Source organism: Streptopelia decaocto (assembly GCF_964273445.1).
Source record: "Streptopelia decaocto genome assembly, chromosome: 21".
NCBI lineage: Eukaryota > Metazoa > Chordata > Aves > Columbiformes > Columbidae > Streptopelia > Streptopelia decaocto.
Genome location: NC_138676.1, coordinates 4,492,492 through 4,518,701, shown reverse-complemented (window position 1 = coordinate 4,518,701; position 26,210 = coordinate 4,492,492). Strand labels below are relative to the sequence as shown.

General features: G+C 46.9%; 1 protein-coding gene across 3 annotated transcripts in view; it reads left to right on the top strand.

The window, feature by feature from the left end:
- Positions 1-2,070: 2,070 nt before the first annotated feature.
- Positions 2,071-26,210, top strand: part of GRAMD1B (GRAM domain containing 1B) — a 57,036-nt gene continuing 32,896 nt past the window's right edge. For all 3 annotated transcript variants that reach the window (XM_082070164.1, XM_082070163.1, XM_082070166.1), the window contains exons 1-2: positions 2,071-2,191; positions 24,169-24,379. In XM_082070164.1, coding sequence (XP_081926290.1) covers positions 2,169-2,191; positions 24,169-24,379 — 234 coding nt within the window. In that variant the 5' untranslated portion in view covers positions 2,071-2,168. The remainder of the gene's footprint in view (positions 2,192-24,168; positions 24,380-26,210) is intronic.

Below are 26,210 nucleotides of genomic sequence, written 5' to 3'. Positions count from 1 at the left end.
GCATTAGTTTGTCCCAGATTTGCCAAGCTTGCAGGTCTCCTGACCCATTTTACAGCCTTGTGATTTGCTTCCCTCCTTGACAACCTGCAGGCCACAGATTGCAAAGCGCCTCATGGAGAAAAGTTGAGCCCAAGCCAGGCATCCAGTATTGGTTGGACCTAATGAGGGCTGAATCTGGGATTATGTGAAGTGAGATTTGAATGTGGCTTTCCCATAGAGTGCGTTATGTGGCAATGCGTGTGCCCAGCTTTATGGCAGTTGGTGCTTTTTGTCTAGGAATAAACAAGAAGGTATGTTGCAAAGTTCATGTTGGAAACAGTTCTCAAAGCGGGTGTTTCAAGTCTCTCTGCCTACCGTGGGGCACTCCTGCAGGGTATTGGCCATTGCTTTCCTACAGAAATGGAGTGAAGACAGTTCTACACAAGATGCAGTTTTATACCATTGCCTTCTGCAGCAGGCACTCGAGCATGATGGTATTTAACAATGAAGCAGAGGGTGCTCCATGTCACAAGTGTTTGGGAAGCTATTTGGAATGAGTTAGCGCTGTGCTCAGATTTCCCTTTGTGACTCAGCTCCCCAGAAAGACATTTGGGTTGTTACTTGTGCAGTTTCTGGGACTTCAGCCCCACTGCAGAGATCCCGTTTCCTTTCACCTGCCCTGGAATGACCAAAGCCCAACAGAAGTGATTTCCTGCTCAATACAGAACTGAAATTTTGCCCTTGTCCATCTGTTCAGAATTTGGGAGAATAAGAAGAAAACATCTGGTACCTTTATTAAGCAAAATATGAAAGAAAAGCACGTTTTATTACTTTCCAAAGGTGACGTGGGCATCACAATCTCACTGTTTCCTTCGGTAGTGAGGATAAGTTTCACAAGAAGCTCTGTCAACCAGAACAGACTTGACCACTGGGAAAGGAATAGAATGGAGTTGGTGACTTTACATGTTTTGTGTCATTCCACACAGAGACATGGCCAGAGGGTGGTGAGTGAATATACATCAACCTTGATGTGTGGGAGCAAAAGAATAACAGATTGCACTGCCTTAGAGTGGGGGGGTTGAATCCCTCATAGGATTGATAAGCAAGACTGTCCCCAGCCCAAAGCTGTTCAGTGCTCTCTGTATTCAGTGTGTGTGTGTTCACCTGTGCCCATTCCCAAGCTTCCCGAAGTACTTCAGATGATCTTTTATGAAGAAATAATTAAACTACGAGTGATGTGAAAAATTCTGCCATGTTTCTTGTGTATTTAGATCTTTTAAGATAAATAGGAGCGTTCCCAGGAACAGCGTGGGGGGTTGTGATGCACTAACTAGCGCTTCTTTCCCAGTTTGGGTGGGCTGTGCCCAAGGTCCAGCTCTCTGAGAGCTTTGATGCAGGAGATCTTTATTATACGGTGTAAGGGGTAAGAAGTCATGATTGTAATGTGATAAATAATGCTATATGGCTGCCTCTCCTGTAGTGTTTATGCAAATACTGGCGGTGGGTGTCATAAGAATAAAATATTCTCTACTTCAGTTCCCGTGCAGAAACTTGCCTCCTGCCTCTGAAAATTTCAGTTTCAATTAAGCACTTCCGTCACTTTCTGTAGCAGTTGTTAATCAGCGTTAATGATGCTCTGCACTCGGCGCGCTGGGTTAATGAATTCCCCATGCAAAGACCTAGAGGGAGCCCTGGGGGTGGGGGGGCGACTCTGACTGCCCGAACATGTGAAGCGGGGCGGGCTGGGACCAGAGGAGAGGAGGGGAGAGGAGGGCGCCGTCCCCCGGCCGCGGCTCCGCGCCGAAGGCAGCCGGCGGCCCGGCCCGAGCATCGCTGCGGCGGCGGGCGGGGGCCGGGGCCGGGGCCGCCCCGCGGGCCGGCGGGCGGGCCGGCTCCATGGCATGCTGCGCGGCGCGCCGGCCTGCCGCTGCTGCACATGCTCAGCAGAGAGCGGGCCGGCTCAGCCCCTGGCGCTGCTAGTGCGGGGAGCCCTGTGCCTCTCGGCGGGGGTCTGGGGGGGCGCCGCGGGCGGGCGGCGGCCGCACCCCGCCGCGGGGGGCTCTGTGCATGGGGCTCGGCGCTCCCCGGGGGACGCTCGCCGGCCGGGTCTCCTCCAATATGTCCTGGGACCTCTGGAGCTGTCAGTGGGCAGACAAGGACGCGGGCATCGGATTATCGTGACTGTACTAATGAAAGGGTTCAAGCTCGCCTGGTAAGCGGAGCGCTGGGGAAAGGGGGCGACGCGATCTCTGTTTCCCGAAATCTCCGTCCTTGCCAGCCCCGCTGCCGCCGCAGCAGCGGGCGCAGCGCTGCCGGCGGGGGGGCGGCGGGGCCGGCGCAGGGAAGGGATGCGCTCCGCTCCGCTAAGTTAGCCGGTGCCTGCGCTGCAAAGCGCCGGCCACTGCAGCACCGCCGAGGGGACAGCTGTGCGGGCTGCGGCTGGGGGGAACCGCCGGGGAAGCCGTCGGGATGAGATGCGGTGACGGGCCGTTCCTGTCCGGGCATCTCTGCATCAGGACTGCGATGCCGTGAGCCTCCCTCTGGTCTGGCTGCATCTTCCTCCCTGCTGCCGCCACCCCTCCTCCTCCTCTTCCCGGCTTTCGCTATGGTTGTGCGTGAATTTGCATCTGTGTGTGCACGCACATAACATCCGCACACCTGGGCGCCTGGACTCAGTGACTGTTTGTGTACGGAGAAAATAAGTACGTGCAATTTTTTGGTGGAGAAAATGTTTTGAATCTTATGTGCGTGGAATGGCTCCTGCTTAGCTTGTCCTTTAAATAGCTGCTTTTGGGGATGCACCTTATCGGCGTGTTTGTGTAATAACGTATTAGAGCTTGGAGTCCAGGGAACGAACAGCTTCCTGAAGGTACCAAAGTGCTCATTAACGTTTTGATTGTTCCTGGGGTGTTCTTTGGGGAAAACTCTCTAGGTTTGGGCAAGTGGGCAGGGAAAGAAAACGTTATGCGAGTGAAAGTCAATCAAAAAAGCTGTTTGTGGATCTAGAATGTTTGCATGTAAATATTTTTGTTGGTTAAGTTTGTATTTTATAGGGGTGGGTAAGTAAATAGGGATGTAATATACATGGAGGCAATTATATGCATAATGCACCTAGTATAAACTTGGCTAGCAAAGATTTATAGAAAATCTCGAGTCCATCAAAACGGTTTTAAATCTTTAGTATGTCAAAACTACTTCGTTAGAATTAATAGTTTTTGAATTATTGTGGTGAAATTGATTTAATCAGAACTTTGTTAGATAGGAATAATTCCATAGTTAGTAGTGAAATGTGACTTTGTGATTTGGATAAGAGCAATGGGAAGGCTTGTTTCTTTTTCTTAATCGTTTTTTCTTCTGTAATGAGAAAGGAAGTAATCGTAGAAATAACAACCTCCCTCTCAAGTGTGCTGTTTTGCACCCGTTTGAATTTAGTGCTCTGAGATTCTTGCCTGCGAAGTGTGAGAAAACAGTGAAGTTATTTTTCATTTGCTGTTTTATTTATTGTCATTATTTTCATTGGTTTTTTTTCTGTGTAAAAAATAAAAGCACCACAGCATGGCATTAGGAAGCATCTCGTACTGGGCCCCAGGGGACGTGCTGGAGCCAGGGATGACTCAATAGGTCATCTCTTTTTCTAATTTCTATAATTTTGTCTTTTCTTTCATTATACTGAGAGCCTTTGAAATCTTCCTATGTGTATATGGGCACGTGTAACATAGACTGTACAAATGATACAGCCATTAGCGTTTGAAATCTTAAATGATTTTTGTTTCTCTTTTTTTTTTTAAAGAAAAGCCCGGCCCTTGCACTGATTTGCTGCTTGACGTGGTATGCACTTGGGCTGATGAGTTGCATAATAGCTTAGCGTACTACCGGGAGAGCAAAGCATGGGTTAGAAATGCCGGGATCATGTGGATCTGCAATAACATGGCACCCTACTGCATTCGTTTCTGTCCTTATCCACGAACAACACTGGACGGTTTTGTTGATCGCGCAGTGGGATTGATTCTGCGTGGCCAGCTCTATCACAGCCTTTGTAACAGTTAAAATCGAAGCCGCTGTTAATTTTGTCAGACTTGAGAGCTAAGCAAGCGAGGCTGGACTCAGGAGCCGGATGGGGACATAAGAAGATTAGTCATGTGCTGGGTGACACACTAGCGGTGTTTCAGTAGGTGACGCTCTTCCCTCTGAGTTTTCGCCGTCGCAGGCTCCTGGCAGGGACCTGGGGACGCGGTGCGGTCCTGCCTGGGGGTGCAGGGAGGGTCCCCTCTCCTGGAAACACTGGCAGGGTGCTAAGCAAGCCCTCCTGGAGCTGCCTCTTCAGCACCCCCCTTCATCTTCCTCTGAATCCCAAAGAGAAACGAGTCAAATATTCTGATTGCTTGCCTTGTTTAATAAAAGTATAGGGTATTTTGGATCTTTGCAGCAGTGATTCAGATCTCACCATAGGCAGTTTTATTTATTTGATTGTGCTGAAATATCCAGGTACAGGAGGGTGAGTTAAGGATGTTATTTCAAGCCCCATTTCACCTAAGTATATGTTTGTCTCTACTGGCCTGATCGATATGGTTCTAGAGGAATATGGATCTAAGTATAGAACACAGAGTTCCCTGTTCTTTGCTGTCTGTCGAACTTGGTTTGGGTGCTTTAATGTGGGCTGTACAGCCTCCAATATTTGCAGTGAAATGGCTTTACAGGGTTAGTATCTGTCTAAAGAAAAAACCGTGTCAGATGCACGGCATACAAACACATCTTTCGGTCCTTGCTGTAGAAGTGGTGATCCCGGTTCTAGGTGGCACTGCTGGGGTTAACGCACATTTCCTTATGGAGTGTTCTCAGCAAAACACATGATTTCTTTCTGTACCAGGAAGGGCAGTAGCACAGGGACAGAAGCAGAATGCTGTCAGCAGGAGCAGCTCTCTGGCCGTTAGGAAGAGGACTTGCTCTTGCCTGTTTTTAGACCACCGTTCATGTTACACTGTTTGACTGTACAAAATAACATAACGCATTTTATCGGGGAACTTGTGGTCGTCTCTGAGTCTCAGTGCTGGCTTGTTTTGGGACAAGACACTGTGCTGATGTCTAATACGATGCCGTGCGTTTTCACAGTACATCACCTAATTCTGCCCCAAATGATCTCATCACCATCTGGTATGATATCGTGGCGTAGCTGCACACCCTGGAGTCGTTATCTGGCCACAGTACGCTGCAGCACAGCGAGTCCTGATGTGTAACCCTCACAGCTTCGTGACATCAGAACATGACTGAATTAGACTGTGATGCAAGGTCCTGATGTACCATCGCAGCATCGTTGCGTTATGGTGCAACATCGTGCTATCAGAAATGGTACTGCAGTCCTCGGATGTGTTATTATCATATGGCAACATACATTTGTTTTGTTAGGGCCTGCTATCTTGGTTTGATAGGTCATCTTCATGTCACAGTGTAATATTTTAATATCAACTGCATACGTCTTTATGTTGTGAGGTGGTATCGCGAGAGAGAACTTTTGCTTCCCGTCTTACATCAGCGTTATCTCATAGATCCTTGGGGACTATGATGAGGCCCTCGGGGGAGCAGTCTTCTTCCTTAGGAGGTTTGGGGAGCCCATCGTCCAGCATAGATGGATACTAATTTGGATCCGTTATGAAAAATGACAGCGAAAGGACTGAAGAGGGACAAAAGCAAGCTGGTAGCTGAACTTGATATCTCATAAATGGGATACTGAACAAAACACTGTTTATGTGATTCTCTTTCTGCATTGCTTGTGCTGCTTTGTTGACTGAGCCACAGAACCTACTATATGTAACCTACAGAGAAAACAAGGGCCAAAGGCTCTACCTAAAAATAAATCTGTAATTCATTTTTCTGCTAGTGCCCGTGGGTGAGAAAAAACCTCTCCATGTTCCAACACCCTACTTATCTGAAGGAAGAATCTATTATATAGTTGTGGGGGTGGGATGGGAACTAGGTAGGGTTACAGAACAGCAAAGCTAAAATTAGAAGTCGTTTGATGGCAGGGAGCAGCGCAGATTAACATGAGGCAGTTTGAGTTCCGCGTGCTGTAAGGCTGCGACTCCAGCGCTCCGTGTTTGGACCAGGCTAAGGATATTTGCTCTTTCCATTGATGTGTCGGTGTCTCAAGGCCACACGTATGTAGGGGGGTGGAGGGTGTTCGTAGCTGTCACACCAGCCCTGCACAGCTCTGGCCTTGCAGTCGAGTATCACAACTTCTTTGGAGGCTAAAATAACAGATCAGTGAAAAAGAGACAGGAGGAATGTATTCTGCCTTCAGTTAGGTAGCGTTTTACTTGCTGTGATACAGAAAGGTGACAATGTGTTTGGGATTCTTGCTTCCTTAATTACATAGGGAAACAATGATGCCGTTTAAATCGCTTTCAGTTTCATATCCATACTGCAGAGCCTTAAAGAGCTACCGTGTGCACTGAAAATGCACTTGGTTCTATTGCGTTGTAAATGAAAGATGAATTTCCAACTCAATTCTTCCTCAGTTTTTTGGAGAGGGCTGGCAAAATTGTTCTGCTGAAGTTACATAATTGTGCTGCTGTGCATGTTGTGCTGTTCGACCTTCACGTTCTGGGTTAAAATGTTATGTCTCAGTGTTCTTTCCTCCTCTGCCTTCATCAATTCTTCTGCATCTACATCTTTGTGCTTTTTATTCAAAAGGAAGAAATAGGTGCTGATAATCCTCCACTAAAAAGCATCAAAGATGACCCACATACATACAAATAGGGCTCTAGCATTTTGGAAAGAAGAGGCTTTCACTCCTTATAAATTCTGCAAATGGATCTTAGGAATCAGAACGTTCCTGTTTGCTGCCGATGCGGTAGGAAAAGGAAATTATATTAATAGGCCACTCGTCTCTCCCTGTATCCAGAATATTCTGAAGAATTTGAATGTCCTTCTGTCCATAAAGTACATTTCTATCCTTTCTCAACAGAAAGAAATGTTATCATGTTGTGTGAGGTGACCTGAAGAACAGCTCTGAACAGTATGGGTAGTTTTAGTTTGTAAATGTTTGGTGGTGCACTGAAATGGTTAGCAGCAGCTTTCGTGCTGATTGATCTGGGCTTTTCAGTAGCGGGAAGTGATAGCGAGTAGTTAGGAGCCTAATCCACGTGGACTAATGTCAAGGAAGAAACTTGGACCCAGTTCACTTGGCCCAACAGTGCTCGTAGGCACCAACCGAGCCAGAAATAGAACCAAGATGATTACCGGTTCTTGTCCTGGACTGCACACTCCTACACTGAATTAATACCTTCAGTGGTAATATGGTACAAAGTACAAGTGAAGTGACTATTTTAGTTTAAAAAAAGCAAGAAATTACAGTGGAAGGAGACTGTTTGACAAAAAACTGAGTCATGATGAAGCCCTTGATCTGACATTTGGTTTGCTGTACCTCTGTTTGATGACAGACTGGCCAAATTACCACTTTAGTCTTTTTTGTTTGTTATGCGGTGTGCTTTTGGCATCAATTTTTGATTTAAAACTGGATAAACATCCATCATTTTATTCTGAGGGTAAGCAGACAGAAGAATTCTTTGGCTTGGGGCACGAAGATGCTGATGCTGCGCTCGGCAGAGGTTGCTGCCAACACCCAGAATCTCTCCTTCACATCTCTCCTTGGGCTGTAGGTTATATTGGCTAATTGAATCCTAATCATTTGTTTTGCTCTAAAATTGCTTTTTCTGCTTATCAGATGGTAACATCGTTTTGTTCTCTTCGTAGTCCTTCAGCAGCCTCACAAATGTCAAGTGAAGGGCAAACCCACTGGGACTGGTCTGGAATTCTACAGCCATTTCTTTGCTAAGGGCCTTCACTTGAGATGAATGAGGCTGCAGTGAGGCTTCTCCAGAGATTCTTCATGCACACAGCAGGAAAGAGCATGGAAGGAGGGGAATTCAGTCGAGAAGAGGCTGTAGATAGAATGTAGCAGATACTGTTTCTTTCCCTTGAAGTTCAAGTGTGGAGCTGAGACTGTTGTCTGCTGTTTAACTGCTTGGTCCCTTCAAATGAGGAGGAAGCGCCTGGCTGTTGGAGCTGTAAGTCACGAGAGGGCAGTTTTGTGCCTGGATTTGTCATTGTATGGTGATCTTGCTCCTGCCTTGGTTTCCCTGTCTGCAGAAGAGGCCACACTATTCCTCTCTTCCTTCTCCCCTTGTGCTCCCTCTTCCTGAAGCAGTTTGGTATTTAATGTGATGGTGCTAGATGGACGTTCAACAGCGTTCCGCAGTTTGTGAGCATGTGACTCACCCCGCACGTGTTAACGGTTCTATCGAACTAAGTGGAAACACTCACATACTTAAAATTTCTACTTGATCGGGGCTATTCTCAGCAAGGGGCCATGGTCAAGGTCTGAAAGAGCCAAACGTTGCCATCAAAGCTCTCGTGACACGTTGTGCGAGAGTCGTTCTATCCTGGTCAAGATCTCTTTTGCTTCATCACATTTGCTAACTGAAATTCCCCTTGGGAACAGGATTTTTCTTTGTTCTCTGTTCTAAACTAGTTAGTGGTTATTCCTTTAGCCGATGGAACAGCTGCTGTGTTTATGCTTGAATCTTCCCTTGCATGCCTCTGATTTCAGTCCTGGGTAGAAAGCGCATCTTAATGGCAGGCTGCCATTGTTATTATAATTGATAACTGTAAATTTCAGTATTTTGAATCTGGTGTAAGTAAACTATATAAATTGAGGTATAATAGCAATAATAGTGTCCAAGTATAAAATAAGTTCAGGAAATGGAGACACCCAAACAAATGCTGTAAATAAATCGGTAGATTTTCTTTGCTGTAACTTGTGCGTGCTTTTGCAGGGGCGCATGCTGAATACAGGGTGGTGGAATGTTTTCTGAGCTTCTCCTTTGCTCAAGTTTTCCGTTTGCCCAGCTTTAGATCGGTGCTGTTGATTATACTTTCTATTTTCCAGTGGTTTCTCCTCCGTAGCCGTTTTTCCTGGACAGAATGCTCTCTGTGGCGCTCCGCGGTCACAGCCAAGTGACCTGGGGGCAGATGCTCTGCTTTTTTTCAGCTAAAACAAGATGTAAAATGCTGCCATTCCCATTTGACAATGTCACAGCTGCTCTATGCATGTGGCAAAGGAGCAGAGAAGGATGGATTTTTAATGTTTTAAATTTTTGTAGGGGGGTGGGAGTGGAGATATATATTTGAGGTACATATTTGGAACCATTTTCAAACCACTTGGAATACCAGGTTTGGCAGAGCGTGGCTTGACCACACCTCATTTCAGGCCTTGGAACTGGAAGAAGGAAAATGGAGGAGAAAGTGAATTGAATGAAGAAGACTTAGGAGGGAAAGAAGGAGGTATATATTCAAAGAATTTGGTAACAGAAAAAATATTCATATGTGCGTATAATATAAAGTAACAAATCAGCTGTGGAGGGAGAAGGAAGGGTGACTTGTTTATTTTTAGTGTAAGAACAGCTCTCTTTAACTAGAATAATTCCTTTAATGAAATACTGATCAAACAAGCCTGTGTTTAAATGACTGGAGGAATAGACCAGCAAGATTTGAGGATTCCAGAGAAATCATTTGCCAAGGTCTCATCCCTTCCCCGTGTGGCGGTGACACATGAAGTGCTGTGGATTGAAGGGTTTGCACTGGAGACAGAGGCATTTTAGAAAGCTGGTGGAAAGTTAGAGCTGTAATTTTGGTATATTTCTGACCCTGTAGGAATAGAAGTAAAGCAGCTATAGAAGAAGAGATTGATCATGCGGAGGAAATATTTAATCAGCTTCCATGAGATACGATTGATCAGACTCTGTGGCTCTGAATCACTGTAGTCCTTCCTTCTCCTATAAGAACATGTCTAATTTGCTTTATGCTCTTACCATGTGTCCCATTGAGCCGTGCTGCCTTTTTCCTTTCTCAGTTCTTTGAATCGCTGGACATAACTTTGTCACCTCTGTTATACGTGTTTGGAGTAGGTACCAACCCAAGGCCGGTGGCAGGTATGCTTCATGCTTTGCCCAGAAGAGAATCAGTCACAGTGTGTTTATTTTTCCTGTAAGGCGGGTTTTTGTATGTGTGTTTGTGTACGCTTTGAATGAGTCACATTGTCACCTTCTGCGTTTTATAACCTCTCTGTAGAAGGTGGCCTTTCATAGAGTTTATATTTGGAAATAACCCATGTGTTGGAGGCCAATATTTCTCCTGTTGCTGGCTGCGTCGCCTGCTGTTGTACCAGGGAAGTAGATGGTTTGTGTTGTGTCTGATAAGGTTTAGAGAGGGCGCGTAGTCCCTCTCGCTCGGCAAGATGAAGAGCCAGTGTGTCTGTAGAAATGACCGAGGCAGAGGGTGCGTTGTGGGAGTGCGTTGCGGTTAGAGATAACGGGGATGCTTAGGTCCATGCTGCTCTGGTCCTTTGTTGTCGCAGAAATACTCCCTGGTGGTTTTTACAGCAGGGAGAACAGGGATATTTAATAAAGCTCGGCTAAAGTGCCCCTGCAAATATGTTTGGGATGCCAGGGATGTGCAACGACGTGGAGAAGCTGTACCAGGGCAGCAGAACAAGCAGGGAAGGGTAGGAGAAGTCATGGTGAAATCTCATAGCTGTCATCAGTGACCGGTGAGGAGCAGCCAGGGTTAACCGAGCGCCAGCGATGTGGGCTCCAGGGCATTCTTAAAGAGACAGTGGGTGCTTTTCTTTCTAGTGGGCAGCAGCCAGTTCAGATGCCAGAGCTGGGTAGCAAGTTGCAAAGAAGGCTTTGTTTCAGCCATGCCAAGCTGCTATCAGAGCGGGGAATCTTTTTGTCAACTGATTTTGAGAGCATAAAATGCATCGGAGCAGTAAGATTCTTGAACGGTTTAATGATTTCTCCCCCAGCAGAATTGCTTCTGTCTGCAGTTTAAATGGTGGTTTCAGAATCGGAGAGCAGAGGAGCAGGGAAGACACGCAGCTGCGCCCCAGGAAATGCGATGTGGGAACAGGTGGCCATGCGATCGTTCAGCTCTTCGTTTCTCGTCTCCCAGGCAGGCAGGAGGACGCCTTCCTGCGGATGCAGGTTCCTTTGTGTTCGTGCGTGTGCTGTGAGGTCCGGCGGTTCCTCAGGAACAAGGATGCCCTGGTGCACTGCAGGGCGGGCTGGGGACCCCAGGGGCTTTGACTGGGAAATCAAGTTGGGGTGGAAAGGCCGGAGGAGTGGGGGGAGAAGCTGAGCAGGACTCTTATGGAGCAATGTTCTGTTTTCATGGGAGTGGGGGCTCCACCGAGTAGCTGTTCGGTTTTCTTAGTGACTTTCTGGTGCCTACAACAGCAAATTACAGGAATCTGAGAGCATTCTGGAAGAAAAGGTCAAGCAAGGTTAAGAAAGTCCATCAGTGAGAATGGGGATGAATCTAATGGCATGATGTTTAACTCTGTCCTGAAGGGATAAGAAAAGGCCGCGTAGATAGTGGAGACAGTAGTTGTAATGATTCCACAGGGACCTCTAATTCATCGATGATCTGTTCCTGTTGTGTTCTTTGTGTGCGTGTGATTGCCTTCCCCCATCAGCCTGCTGTTTTGCTTTTCTCTTCATCCTCTCTAAAACTGGGCACTGACCTTGCAGCTGGGATGCGCTGGGACCTGGCTGCTCGGCGGTGACTCCCTTCATTGCCGGAGGGTTTAAAATCAGTGCAGCCGCTCGTTTTTGTGCCTTCCGCTGCCCAGCTGACGTCTCGCACTGTACGCTGCTCAGGGTGAGGGCCCTGCCTGTCTGCCCAGCCCGCAGCGCGGTGCTATAAAGCACATAAATACAGGAGTTACTGTTATTAGTGCTCGATCTCGGAGATGTTTGTTAGCGTTATTGATATGCCGTTAATCTTCATTGTCGAGCACACTGCCTGCTGTATGCTGTACCTGTCAGTGCAGTGCAAGTGCTTCTGGGGTAAAAGATGCATCAGCTTATCATCAGTGCAGCAGAACAGAACATATACTGGTTTCAGAGGAAAAAAGAGATGAATTTAGTATCAAGTGGAAGTTAGTAGGGGACTTAAGGATATGTAAGTGTCTTTGTAATATATGATTAGAAGTTCAAGACAGAGAATTTGTGGGAGGTCCGCTCAGCCAGCTTTTCCACTGCGTCCTGAGCCGGTGGGTACCAGGCCGGAGCTATTACCTGCCCGTGGTCCATGATGCATCTGCTCTGCGCTCTCTGTCCTGACCAGGATGCAGTGCCTACTCATGTTGGGATGTGATTCTGTCCATCTCAGCCTGCAGTGCAGAGCTGAGCCTACACTGGTTCCCCTTGTGCTATCCTTCCTCCTCGTTGTCGGAGATCGCACTGAATTAAAGACGGCTAAAACTGCAGTAAATATCCTCGTGGATATTTATGAACGTGATAGCTGTAGTTACCGCAGAGATCTTGGGCAGTTCCATATGTGATGGCAGTGGTTGCTGAAGAAGCTGTCTAGGAAGACATTGACCATGCTAAAAATTCTCGTTGTATGGGATGTAGCCTCCCGCTCTCACTCAACCCCTTGTCGATGCTGAGCCTGACTCCCCGCAGCCTCTTCCCTACCGTCAGCTCACCTTTCCTGCTTTTGGCTTTCATGTGGTGTTGAGGACAACAGGTAGGGCTCAGTTTCCTAGGTGAGGTGGGATCTCCTTCTGGTGAATGTCTTTAGTTCTGTGTGGGTTCCTTTGTGCAATTAAGGAGAGCTAATTAGCTCCTTTTAGTGCAGTCTCCTTGCAGAGGTAGCTGACCTCTTGTTAATCCTGGATTAAGTTCTTACTAAGAACTGGCTCTTTGTGTGTCCCAGTTAAGATGTTGACACTTTGTTCTCTCTCTCCTTGTTCTCCTCCTCCCCCTCTTCCTCCCCATGCCTTGGAGCACATGATTGCCTTCCTCCTCCATCCCCCACCGCTGCAGGAATACGGTGGAAATGCCATTGTCAGTTCAGAGGACTCTAAAAGACTTTTGCTTAATCTGATACCTGTCTAGGAGCCCGTTTTCTGCAAGGGAGAAGGGAGAGTTTTGGCAATGCTCCTTATTGCTTGATAGGGTGAGAATACTGGGGGGTTTGAGGAGTAGCACCCGTTTTGTACGCGGGAGGCTGGAAGGGTGTTCCATGGCCTGAGCAGGAGCTGGCAAACAGCACCACAAGTCCCGGCTGGAGAATTCAGCCTGTATGGTGCTGTGCGTTCAGAAGCAGAGTCCATACGGTCACAGGGTATCTAGGAGAAGCGCAGCTTCCGTGCTCCAACAGTGGCACGAGCCAAAAAATTAAACAGGTGCAACATATTAATTTCTACCCAGATGTGCCAGTTACCTGCTACCGCTAATCGTACTTGCAGATCTTGAGGTTGTAGCATTACACTGAGTTTTCCCTGAGGACGTGCCTTCCTGACATTTCTAATATGTCTTTTGGAAGACAGGGCCAGAAATTCTGTTAAAGTGTGTCTCCTGGTTCTGTTCTGAACTCAGCTGAAAAGTAGAGGTGGCATGCAAAGACTGTCTCAATGGCTTTAACTTTTCAAAATAGATCATATTAAAAGCGGACGAGGAATTATTGGGAAAGGGGACGTGAGAAACATTAACACGTGTTCTGATGCAGACATCCATTGTTCCCAGACATTTTGCAGACAGACTTTTAAAGACTGCTGTTTGTTTCCATATCGCTCATGTGGTTCACAGAGAGGGTAAGGTTGCTGTAGCTGAATACAGAGTTTATCTCACTTATTGCTGTGTTGGCCTTGACATTCAGGCACTGGACTTTCTTGTGGGTGTCTGTCGTCAGCCCTGGGCTTTTAATTACTTGGACAGTGCGTCGTTTGGAGGTGCCATAGGTCTGAGCATGCTTGTGTTACCTGGCTCTAGGCAGCAGAGCAGAACCAGCCTTGCCCGTCACTCCTGCAGGCGCTCTGGGGTTCGGGCTGTGGTGCGTGACCATGTCATGTCACCCGTAGCCCAGCGGCCAAGCCCTCCCGAAGCTGTTCTTCACACAGGAAACAACGCCCTGGCGCTTGTCTTGATTCTTTAAAACCGGCACCTGGCCAAGGGCTGAGAGACATTTCTGCAGGTAAACCCAGTCGACGCAGAATGCGTTCTGCAGCTCTGGAACACAACAGGAACCTGGTAGCTCTACATTCATTGAAGACCCCTGAAGAATCCTCAGTGCACTATTATCACCATGAAACAAGCTGTCTTCATAGTGACATGAATGGTGCTCCAGAGACCCTGAAATCTAAGAAGAGTATTTGTCCTTCTGAGAGTTCTGGGTTGAATTTTGAAGATCTGATAAAGTTTGTAAAGCGTTTGAGGTGTTGCCTGATTTTTCAAATTGCCTGTAGCTTTGCCTTCCGCACTCCCTCCCATACAGCCTAAGAAGCTTTTCTCTCAGCCTTCCATTTTTACTGCTACTTTTATAGTGCTGTTGGAAGCAGAGCTTTGGTTTGATTCATCTTCTCTCCTGACAGTCAGAAGAGTGCTTGGGTCTCATATATTGAATCTATCCTACCACTTTATGACCTGCTTTGAGCATTTGCGTGTTCTCCATGTTTCCAGATGTGAAGTACCCCTTCTACTGAATTTCATCAGAGCCTTTGGCTCTGTGTGACTTTCCTGACTGTTGCACAATAATACCTTGTTCAAACCTGAATAGTCATTCAGACAAAACATACCAAAATGTGTAGAGGCTGAGAGTCACGCTTCTGCCTATTTTCATAAATCTTTGAAAGCCATAAGAAAAAAGCACCAAAGGACCATTGCACTGGAGACAGGGAGTAGGAGAGTTTGTATGTTTTGTGCCATTAGCTTTAAATGCGCTGTAAATTCACCTCTTCATGAACTTCTGTAAGCATTTGAACATTCTATGGTCATATGTGAAAATGAAAAGTCAAGGTGCAAATTATAGTGGCTCTGCTCTCACCTTGGTTTTGCTGACTGGAGAATGAGATTGTGCTGTATTCTTTTTCATGCTTAGGTTTGTGTTGGAGAAATGCTTCGGTGCTTTTGGTGAGGACCACAAGACTACTGCAGTTGTAAAACACAACGGGTTTACCCATAGACACTGAAACATGGTGCAACGCATTGAAGATTAAAGTCTTGAGAAGAAGGCATTGCAAAATTCATAGTGTATTCTGCGTTGGCAGAAGGTCAGCGTGTGTAAGGACAGGATGGTGTGGGATTCGGCCCTAACTCTTCATTGCCAGTTGTTACTGAGCTTTCCAACTTCTGTTGGAAACAGTGTGTTTCCACATAGGCAGAAAGCTCCATCCTTATGGGGACTTGCAGGCTGAAAGCACAAAGTCAGATGTTACTGGGTGAAGTGACAAATACTGTTGTCAGCCCTTGTGATTGTGTAATGGATCCATTTTGTTCGGTACTCTTTGTAGATCGCCAGCACTTGTGCTTCAAATCAAGCGTGTTAGTGCAGGAGACGGGGCCAGATTGGTTCTACACTATTTCCTTGTACAGACAAGGTTTGATTTCATATCCTGGAAGGAAAAATGCAAGCGAGTTGATTCTTTTGCTCATTTCTTTTTCATCCTTCAGCCTGTGTTATTTATATTGTACTGTGGCCTTTGAGAGGGTCTGAAACCCCTCTCATTCTGGCATCAAGATGTCCGTGAGTGGGCATGTAGGGATACAGAAACACCCTGTACTAATACACGGTAGAGTTGTAAACTTTGCTTGATCACATTTCTTTAAAAATCCCAGGCCCGTTTACACACGGATAGACATGAAAAATGGCAACAAATTAGCTTGCTAGATGAAGTAAGCTAAATTGAGCTGAGGTCACCTTAATTCTGAATGAGTGTGTTCGCACAGTGTTTAATTCAGTTTAGATAATCCACTTTACCAGTTAATTAGGGTTTCATTTTCCTGACTGTTCATGCATTGACACACTCACAGGTTTCTAAACTTTCTCCCACCTGTGTGAACGGTCTGGTGTGTACACAGGGAGGACGAGTATGATTTTTCCAACCTGTAGGATCTTAACTTGCAGCCTCTGCCCAACTTCATGTCAAAGTGACAGACGTAATCGGGGGACCTTGGGAAAAACGGCAGGGGCTCCCCCTCCCCCTGCTCCCCCGCAGCGGCGGATCCCGAAGGCATTAGGGGTTGCGTTATGTAAAGCGCAGCCCACGGGCCGCCTGCCTGCGCACGCGTGTGCCCGTGTGCGCGTGTGGCTGGAGCCCCGCAGCCGGGGGAGCCGCCGCTCCATCGGAACCACACAGAGCGGGCGGGGGGAGCGCAGAGGCTGAGCCGCGGCAGGAGCCCCAGCAGCATGCGAGGCAGCTGAGACAGGGGCTCTGGGTGCCCCTGGGGAGCCCCAGGGCTCTGAGATGGTGCAGGAGGTGAGTACCCTCCCACCTCACCGCTGGCCCACCCTCGCTCTCCCCCACCACACACAAGTGCATGAATGAATGAATTCCTAGCCGCTCCGTGCTGCACTCCGGTCCCTAATGGCTACCAGGTTAGTGTTACTCTCCTGTTCCTTCTGCAGATCTCCTCCTCTCCCCTCGGTGTGTCTATGTGCAGTCTCCGAATGCGTGCATGTATGCATCTGTGCATGTGAACGACGGAGCCAAAGGGCTGTGTGTGCTGTGCCCAGCTCAGGTTTGACGAGCAAACTACCGCCTGAGACACACGCTTTCAAGGCAGATTAAATCTGGAGTCCATGTTGGTTGCTGCTGCTGCTGCTCCTTTCTGTTTGGGGGACTTGAAAGCAGACAGCGTGACATCATGTTGCAGAGATGCTTCGTTTCTTTTCCCTTCCCCAGCCCGATTCCTTTTTGCCTTGTTCTCCCCCATGCACGCGCCCAACCTCTCCTGCAGAGGAATTGCTAAAGCAGCCTTTTCAATTGTTCGAAACAACCGATGAGCAAATCTGATTGTTTTTTTCAGCTGTCCTTCCCCTCACCCCTCCTCCTTTTCCCTTTACGCCTGCTGTCTCCCCCATCCCCCAGCCCCGAAGGGGCAGTTATTGCTGTGTAACATCTGGGTACACGAGCGAGTCGGAGCGGGGTTGAAGTTTGATGAACTGGCGATGCGTCACAGGGGGCAGCTGGAGCTGCTGCAGAAATATGGTGTATTTGTTTGCCCATGTGCTCCCTCGCTCTTCGAAAGGCTTGGAGCGTGCACACTGATGTCTTGGTTGTGCTTTGCGTTCCTCTCTGTGTTCGTATATTTTTATATATTTGCAGTGATGGGGAGAGGCGGAATTGGGTTTGTGCCTCTTTATTTTTCAGGCTCTCCTCCAGAGTCTATGCATGCAGGGTTTTTTCGGCAGGGGAGAGCAGGAGAAAATGAGGGCTCCTTGCACCCTGCGTTTTCATAGGCAATGAGAATCTGCTGAATCTCCATTTACTAAAAAATTGCTTTTTCTTAGATTACCGGTGACTAGCATTGTCCTGTCCATCACGGAAATCCCCGGTCCAGTAAAGAGGGTTTATTCCTGTTTCCTTGCTTCATTAAGTCACACGCATCTGCAGGAGAACTCTGAAAATTTAGGATGGAGCTTGTGACTTTGGCTCCATAGGATGGAAGGAAACTTCAAGCTGAATCTCAGAGTCGTGTTTTACATCAGTGCAATAACTGTGGGTGCCCAGTGTTCTGCCAAGGGGCGCCCCCAGCTGCCCGTGCCACTGGAAACGGGGTAAGGCCAGAGACAATGTGCCATGGGAGGGGACAAGCCTGACCCAGGTCCTCGGGACAAAGAACTGTGTGTGACGGGTGCACTGAGGGTGTCTGGCTCTCCCCACTGTCAGCTGCAGCCCTCAGCCCTCTCTATTTTTAACTTTGATCTGGACAGTGCACTGCATGGTCAGAGCCAAGGAGAGAGATTGCCTGGAGGATATCAGGGTGAGGGGACGTGAAATCATTGCGTTATTGTGTTCAGAATGGTAAAGGGATGGAATATCAAGAGGTGAGCAAAAGAAATTGATGTGAATCCCAGCTTTGAAGATCTCAGCATCTTCCATTAACTTCTGAAAGCTGATGCTGGTGAGCAGCAGGAGTGAGTGGGAAGATGTAAAGCTCTGGCTTTGTCTTCTGCTCCTGAGATGCACAATATCCCTGTCCAACCCCCGCTTTGCCGCTGATAAGATGTGGTGTTTAATCTCGGCGTTTAATCTGTGGTTTCTAAAACCTCGGGATGCGTTCAGGGGGATGCGACCTGTGCTGGGGGTAAAGTCCTGGCCTGCTCGTAGCCTTGCTGAAGGTAGAGCAGGAGATGGGCAGGAAGAATGCGTGTGCTCTCCTCCACGTAATCTAGTTGTGTCACACCTATGTCTGCATCCCAGCATGGGCACAGACCTTTATCACTAGCTATTTAGTGCTAGATTGCATTTTTCTCCCTCTCCCTTGACATGATGCACATGGGTTAGACGTATGACAGCAACATTGTGTCTCCAGACCATTGTAAGATTTTGATGTTAGCTTGGAAATAACGAGGTTTAAAGTAAAGATGCTCGGATTTATTTTCATTTTAGTTTTTATTCTTTGAGCTGTCAGGTTTCCAGACTTCACATCAGAGATGGCTTAACGGTGTCCATTGTTCTATTTATTTTTTAAACAAGACTTCCAAGCTCTGTTCTGTCTCAAGTTCCTGGCTCTGAGGTTTTGAAGACAGTGTCAGATGTTGCAATTCTTGCTATTAAAAAGCCATTGACAGTGTGGTGAGGAGGAGAGAAAAGAAAGCCCGTATCTGTTGGTCCTTGGAAGCGCAGCCATAGGCCGAGTCCTGCAGGTGACCGTGCTGGGGCTGAAGCAGATGTGGCCTCAGCTTCAGAGGGATGTGAAATTCTTATTTTGCATTATTTCCCCTTTATTGCTTTCCAGATTTCTTTGTGTTACCCATCACACTTTGTTCCGTGTGCTTTGTCTTCCTTCAGAGCAAATGGAATTATATTAGTTAGTGATGGAGTGCTTTAGTGTATGATTTATAGCACGTGTTGGTTCTCTGCAGAGTAACGATTCTTTCTAAATTACGGCCGTTGCGTTATTGGACAGTATTACTGAGATCTGTCTTGTATTTTGAAAACATTTTCCAACTTTTTCTTGGGATTTTTGCACTAACTCCAAGTGGGAAGGGAGCGGTGGAGGGATCGGTTCAAACGCGGCGCAGGGGGGGGTCCTGTAAGATAATCAGACCATTTGTCCATCAGAGTTGATAGTCTGTCTCTAGTGGTAACCAGTATCAGATGATTCAGAGAAAGACAATGACATTGTTAATAATACATTTCACCAACCTTGCAGTGCTGTATGTGGGCAGAAGGCGAATTCCTTCCTAACGCTTGCACTGATTTGCTAATCCCCTGAAGCATAATAATTGCATTAATTTTATCTCATGCATATGTAAGCATGCTATTGAATGTCATAGGAGGAGGATGCCATTCTGCGAAATGTCAAAATAGTCAGAGCAATCTTTGACAAGGATGGACTTTTCTGGTAAAAACTAGTTATTTAAAAAAACATGCAGAAAGTGTATTATTCTTGTTAGTCTTTTTCAAACAATTGTCATGAAACATTGCTCGCTTTCTGTACAGCTCTGCAGGTGTCATTGCTTTTTAATTCAGTGCTTTCTTTTTTGTCTCTATTACTGGGTGATTCAATAGAAGTCCAATATTTTGTTATTGCCTGTAGAGCAATGGCAGGCCCAGGCAATTGCTCGACAATATGTGGAGGTTTTCATTCTTGGATTATCAATCTGAAGTGGGTGTAGGTTGGTGATGACCAAAAGTTGTTACCATCTGCCTGCCGTTTGGTAGACTGCATAATGGGTTTCTGAATCTCAGCTTTTTCCACTGATGTCAGACTGTATCACAGAAAAGTATCTTTGCAGGTGTCTAATTAGCCCCATTACTAGCTGTTTCTGATGAGAATTAACTCTTCTTGTTCTCCAGCCAGGCTTGAGGTGCCTTCTTGACCTTGTAGCTTTCTTTGCTCTTTTGAGGACTTTATCAGAAGAGTTTTGTTTAATGCTTGAGGATCTCCTCCATTTTTGTTTAGAAAAGTGTGTCAGCACGGGCTTGACTTTGTTTGCACAGCCCATAGACTTCAGTGGGTCTATAGACAGAGTTAAATATCTGCTTAAGCTCTTTGCTGGTTTGGGGACATAGTGCTCAGCACTTCTCAGAATTTAGCCCAGCATTTCAATGCTGTTGGTAACCCCAGTTCTGGGCCTTGAAGAGCTCACTATCAGGTGGGTGCTACAGGCTGCAGGGAGATGTGAGCAACTTAGCAGATACATCCTTGTAAAGAGTTCCTGTGAGAACTCTGGTGCACGTGGAGGCTGCCCGTTAGCTTTCCAGATCAGGACTTCCTTGAGAAAGTCCAAAGGGTTTAGAAATACACTGCAGGAAATGGTGTCATTGCTGTGTTTCTGCTGAGAAGCTGGTGATCACCACCAAGGTAGGGAGCATCCTGTGCCTGAAATTGCCGCTTGTTTAGATGAGCTTGTCTGCTTGTTACAGATCCTTTGGTACTCTTGGTAACATAGTGATTACTCTGGCTAAATTCTAGTTCATATCCTGCAACCGGCAGATTCAAATGGATTTACTGTGTGTATTCTTAATCTGTGCATGTCACTAGCCACGCGGGGAACAAGCCGCTGCTGTGCAGTGTGGCCGCGGGTGCTGTGACGGTGCTGTGACGGTGCTGTGACAGTGCAGGATGGCTGCTGGCTGCTAGGGCACGTGTGGTTTGAGAAAGAACTGTTGCAGGGTGCTCGTCTGAAGCCCGGGGATGGCTGTGTTGTAGTGGCTGGCGGAGTGGTTGTTTCAGAAGATCTCGTAGGATGGACAGCCTCTCCTGTCAATTCAGGACTGCCTGAATGTCATTCATGCAGAGTTTATTTAACAGACTTGAGCAAAATCAGGCTTCTTGTTGAGTTCTCCATTGCATGGAGTCCTCAGGGTTCCTTTATAGCTGTGAGAGTTGCAGGCTTAGCTGGTGGGGTACAGACTGTCACCTTCCCCAGAAGGTACTGCTTGCTGAGGTCTCAGTTCACCGGCTGGTCCAGATCTTTAGAGGAAATACTCCGTCGGAAGAGGAAGTTTGGCCTTTGTGCATCTTGCCTTGTGTCCCTGCTTTGTGGAGTGTCCGGGGCAGGGTGGGAGCAGGCTGTGCATTTTTCCATCACCTAAAGAAAAGCTCAGTTCTTCTCCATGCTGCTGCAGGTATCGAGGCCTGTCCTGAGCAGAGTTTGGCCTCTTCCTAGCCGTGTTATTTTTACCACAGTTCCAATCATAAGACGAGGTGTTTCTCTTAGGCACAGGAGGAACATAAACCAAGAAGACATGCTATGCCTTGTGTGCTTTCACATATCGGTGCAGCGTTTCACCTGGGAGCGAGGGGCTGCTGCTTAGGTGGGCTTGTTTGTGTTCTGTCCCTGTGTTCATCTGTTGTAACTGCTAAAGGCCACACTGCAGGGCTGTGTGAGGCCCTGAATGTGCTCTGGTCAATTAGGTCTCTAAAGCATTATTTATTACTATTATTTTTTTTCAAAGTGGGTCAAGCCGTTTTGGCATTTCAGGCGTTGATTCCCGGTTCAATTGCAGGCCTCGGTCGCTATGGCAACTGCAGAGAGCGTTCGTCATGGCTGTGCCTTGGGTCGGGTTCAAACTTGAGGAGTTTGGAGGCGCTCAGGGCAGGGGGAGGCGAGCGGGACGGAGCTGCGGCCGGTGGGGTTTGTGCCCATCGTGCTGTGCTGGACGTGAAAGGCTGAATGTACAGACTCCTCGTGTCCTTCATTGCTTGCACACCTCTGGAGTCTTTCGTGTGAGAAATAGTCAGTATTGCCCAGCCATCAGGTAGTATGAGGTGGGTTCAGACCTCCTGATTTTGATCAGCTCTCTGCTGAACTTCTTAGCAAGTTTCATCTGAAAAATGGTGCAGCTGTACCCTGGTTTTGAACTGGTTATTTCGTGCTTTACATTAGAAGCAGTAAAAACTCCGTGCTCCTTCCTAACTGTAACCTGAAAGCGGGCAGAACCTTGGCTGAATTTGACTTGGTCTTTATAGAGTTGCTTGAAGCTGAAACTCAGGGTGAAACTCGTGAGTATGAACTCATACGAACAGAAAATGAGGAGGAGGTTGTGCCTGATAAACTCCGGTTTCGTAGAGCAGTAGAAGAAAAATTAGTACATCTGTTCAGACAAGTTTAGTGTATTGGTATGTGATTCAGGAACATTCGCTTCAAATTCTTGCCTTGTATTTCTGGGGACCTCTCAAATAAACCAGGTTGTGTTGAATCAAGCCTGCTCGGGGGCAAGATTTAGGAAATTTGATGTAATGCCAGATAACAAATAACATTGCCGGAGCCATACAGCCCCAGAATTGAGAGTTCGTAACCAGAGGAATGGCAGTTCAGCCCATTTCCATCTCTGGAAGCATTGCTGATGCACGGGAGCTGACTTGGGTGGCACTTGAACAAGCAGCATTTTCTTATTCTCTATCTATATGGTTCTCAGTCTATTAAGTAGAAATACGGAACAGAGTGGAGCCTGTAATTTAATCCATCTTTCTTCTTGTATACAGAACATTTTGCAGACCCATTTGCTCTAGCCTGCTTGTTACCCGTATGAATTTCCACACTATATTATTGAAAATATCTTCTAAAAGGGTTTTCTGCCAAGTGCCGTGTTACTTGCCAATCGCAAGTGTGTATGAGTATGAAATGTGATTCTGTTATTGTTTGCATAAGCAACTTTGTGCAAATTGTTTAGGTAAAGTGTCATCATTTGTGCATTAACACAAGCAGTGAGCAAATAGATGATAATTTATGAGAGCAGTTCAGCCAGCACTAAACCAAACTAAACCTGGTAACTACTGGAGGAGTGTATTAGATTATCTACCCATACCCACTAACTAACATCTGTAAAATGCTTCTGATATCTTCAGAGATAAGGGGTGGATATGATTTTTATCTGAGAATTAATGAAACCTCAGACATATATTCAGCTTTTCTAGATTTTCAGAAAGGAAATGATCCATTTTAACTTCCTCGCTGTACGTCACATTGTGAGAAACAAACTTCAGTTTATATGTAATTGGGCTTAAATTATAACCCTTAAGAGTTTGATTGTACCAGCTTCTTTAATTCAATCCCTTACAGTTGTAATTCCCTCACCTTTTTTCTATTGCCCGCTCTGCTGGTGCTCAGATGTGGTCTGTTTTCTATAGGGCACCGTAACGGCTCAGCATGGCAGAGTTGGCACAGTTAGTCCTGGGATCAGCCCAGCTTCCAGACTTGAACTGGCTGGGAAGGCCCCAAAGATGTTTGTGCTGGTCATAAATAGGTTTGACTGCAGAAGGAAATGAGTTACGTAGGGAAAAATGGATGTAGTGTGTGGTATTTTGGAGTCTGGCAGGAAGAAGAGGCATCAAAAGAGAAGGAACAGTGAGGAAATCTGAGTTTTCCTGTTCTGCGTAAATATGTATGTAAATGGTTTTCTGGTTTAAGGTGTTAGGGCATTTGCTGAAGGTTTGAGATGAGAAGTTCCCTTCCCCTAAATGTTTCATAATTTCTGTAGAACTCTGAAAGGTCTTGCTTTTTCCCATTATGAAACTTTAAAAAAAGAAATCATGAAAGCTTTTATGTTCTAGCAAAACATCTTCATGCCCAGCTCTAGCTGCTGTGGGAAAGGATGATTTGATGCAGGAAATCATGACTGCATTGTCTGTCATCGCGAGTCCCCTCCCCATGCCCCATCCTTTTTGATGTTCTTTAATGGAGTGTTTCATAAAGACACGATTCCCTTTTTGTGCATCCTGCTGAGAATAGTTACACTTGCTGAAATAAAATAAAGGAGGGACACGGTGGGACTGTATCGAGAACGTACTGACAGCTCCCTCATTCTTGAGGGCACGTTCAGGTTTTCTAAGCTCAGCTCATCATTTTAAAGTCTCAGAGCCTACAGGAGAGAATGAGTTCATTCTTGCAGGCGTTCGTCTGTGGTCAGCTGAATTGAAGAGTGGGTGGGGAAAGGCACTGGCAGGCTGTTGTAGTCACCTCTGCCGCTGGAAAGTGATAACTGTTTACAGCCTCATTTTACTGGGGACCTAAGTCCCAAGTGTGACAGCGGGTGCGTTGCTTCAGGAAGCCAGATTTGTCTGCTGTGCTAGTGGAGAAATCTGCGGGTAATGCTCCACCTCAGGGCATGGGTGCAGTTGTTTTCTGTTTGAGCTGAAGATGATTAACCCCACTCTTTCCTCCTTTCTGCAGTACTGCCAGTAACTCCAACCGCAGCACGCCTGCCTGCTCCCCGATCCTGCGCAAACGCTCCCGCTCCCCGACACCGCAGGACTCCCAGGGAGACGCCATGGTGGAAAAAGGCTCAGACCACTCGTCGGACAAATCCCCTTCCACGCCGGAGCAGGGTGTACAGCGTAGCTGTTCCTCTCAGTCAGGCCGCAGCGGGGCCAAGAATTCCAAGGTGAGGAGCGAGCAAATGACTTTGGTCAAGATGTGCACACGTCCTCAGTTCTGAACTCTCTAATGCAGTGCACTGGCTTTGCCTTGCACTTTTTTTCCTCTGGCTAACTTTCTGCCTTCTTCCCCCATCATACTTCTGAAAATTCTCCTAACTGGGAGCCATTTGCCTGGGTCAGCCTTCTGCACATCTCTGTTACCTTCTCCATCACCCACGTCCATGGGTTGCTGATGGCTTGTAGTGCAGTTCCGTGATGATTTATGTTTGCAGTTTGTTTGCCCCCCTGTTTCCCTGGGGGGCTCTGTGGTTTTGAGAAAGACCTTGAAAGGCAGGAGGTGCAAATACTTCTTATCATCTGGATCCTAAAGGGTCTTGGAACAAAGGAGACGGGCGGTGAGGGGCCCGTGCAGTCCTCCGGTCCTGTCCGAGCCCTGCATTGAGGTGAGCTTCAGGTTGCCACAGGATCAGTTTGCTAATGCTCTTCAAAATACCTCCTGTCAGTGCAGTATTATGACTGTCTGGCAAATTCATTGCAAACCTTGGCCAGGGTAGATGATACTTTCCCTAGAAAGGTATTGTGTCTTTTGATTGTATTAGAAACACTATTGGCCTTTGCTGTACTGAAGAGGGTTTCAGGTTTGGGGAATCTTGATTTTCTGTGAGCAGTGGGACCTGGTGAAACAGACACAAGGGCCTTGGGAGCCAAACATAACCTTTGATTATAACCCTGATGTCACTGGCACATTATATGACAATTAGCTGTCTGGAGCACTTGTGTGTTTCCAGATTTTTGAAGTGAAATATTTCAGCCAGAATAACTTCACAGTGTCACAGGCATAACTCTGATGGCTTGTGCGAAATGAGTTGTTAGATCTTTGTTTGACTTACCGCTGGATTGTGTCATGCATACAAGAAGTCTTCATCCTCTCCCCTTGTCATCACTGTCAGTGGAGGAAACAGGGCTCACTGGCCCACGGTCACTGGGCTGAACTGCTATCTCGCCATCAAGGGGGATGGTGTATGTGAGTTCTAAAGAGAGGGCGAAGGGTTTTTTCCAGATGAATCATTTGAGACCCGTCAGTTCTGAGGTTGCCCTTGAGGTCAGATGTGCTTCCTGTGCACACAGTAACCTACAAACACCCCAAAAGAGAGCCACGGGCACACTGTTCATAGCCACACTGGGGACACCGTCAGGGGAACAGCATCCTTGGTAAGGGGGAATTACAGAGATGAGTCGCCCTGCCCTGGCCCGTAAAGCACTGTGATTTAAGGCCACGGGAGCGCGATTTTTACCAACACAGTGACTGCTAAAGCTTGACTTTAATTCATGGTGCTTTTCATAAGAAAAGGGGGGATATAATGCTTTCTATTGGGTTTGTGGGTTTTCCTTCTCTTGATTTGCGAGGTGATTTTTCTTCTTTCCTTAATTTCTCTCTTTTCATTCCTGCATGCTTTCTCTCCGATTAAGTCACACAAGCGCCTCTCCAAAGTAAGCCTTCTTTTTTCTCTCCTGTCCCCACTGTAGCGTTGTCTCATCGCTCAGAAACCCTCCCCGTGGCGCTGAGCGGTGCCCCCAGCAAGGCATTCTCCTGGTGCGCCTGCGAGAATGCCAGCGAGAGCTCAGCCCAATGCCTGTAGCTGAGAAGCTGGTTTCACTTATATCACTGGGATCTTATTAATATTTGCTCACATGGTGTGAGAACTGGGCTGTTCATCACACTCCTTCAATTACTGCCAACTAATTTTAGCCTTTGTTTTAAGGTTTGCTTTCCCTCTCCCTTGGAGTGAGCTGCTGTCTTTGCCAGACATCTGCTGGCTTTGGTAGGCTGAACAA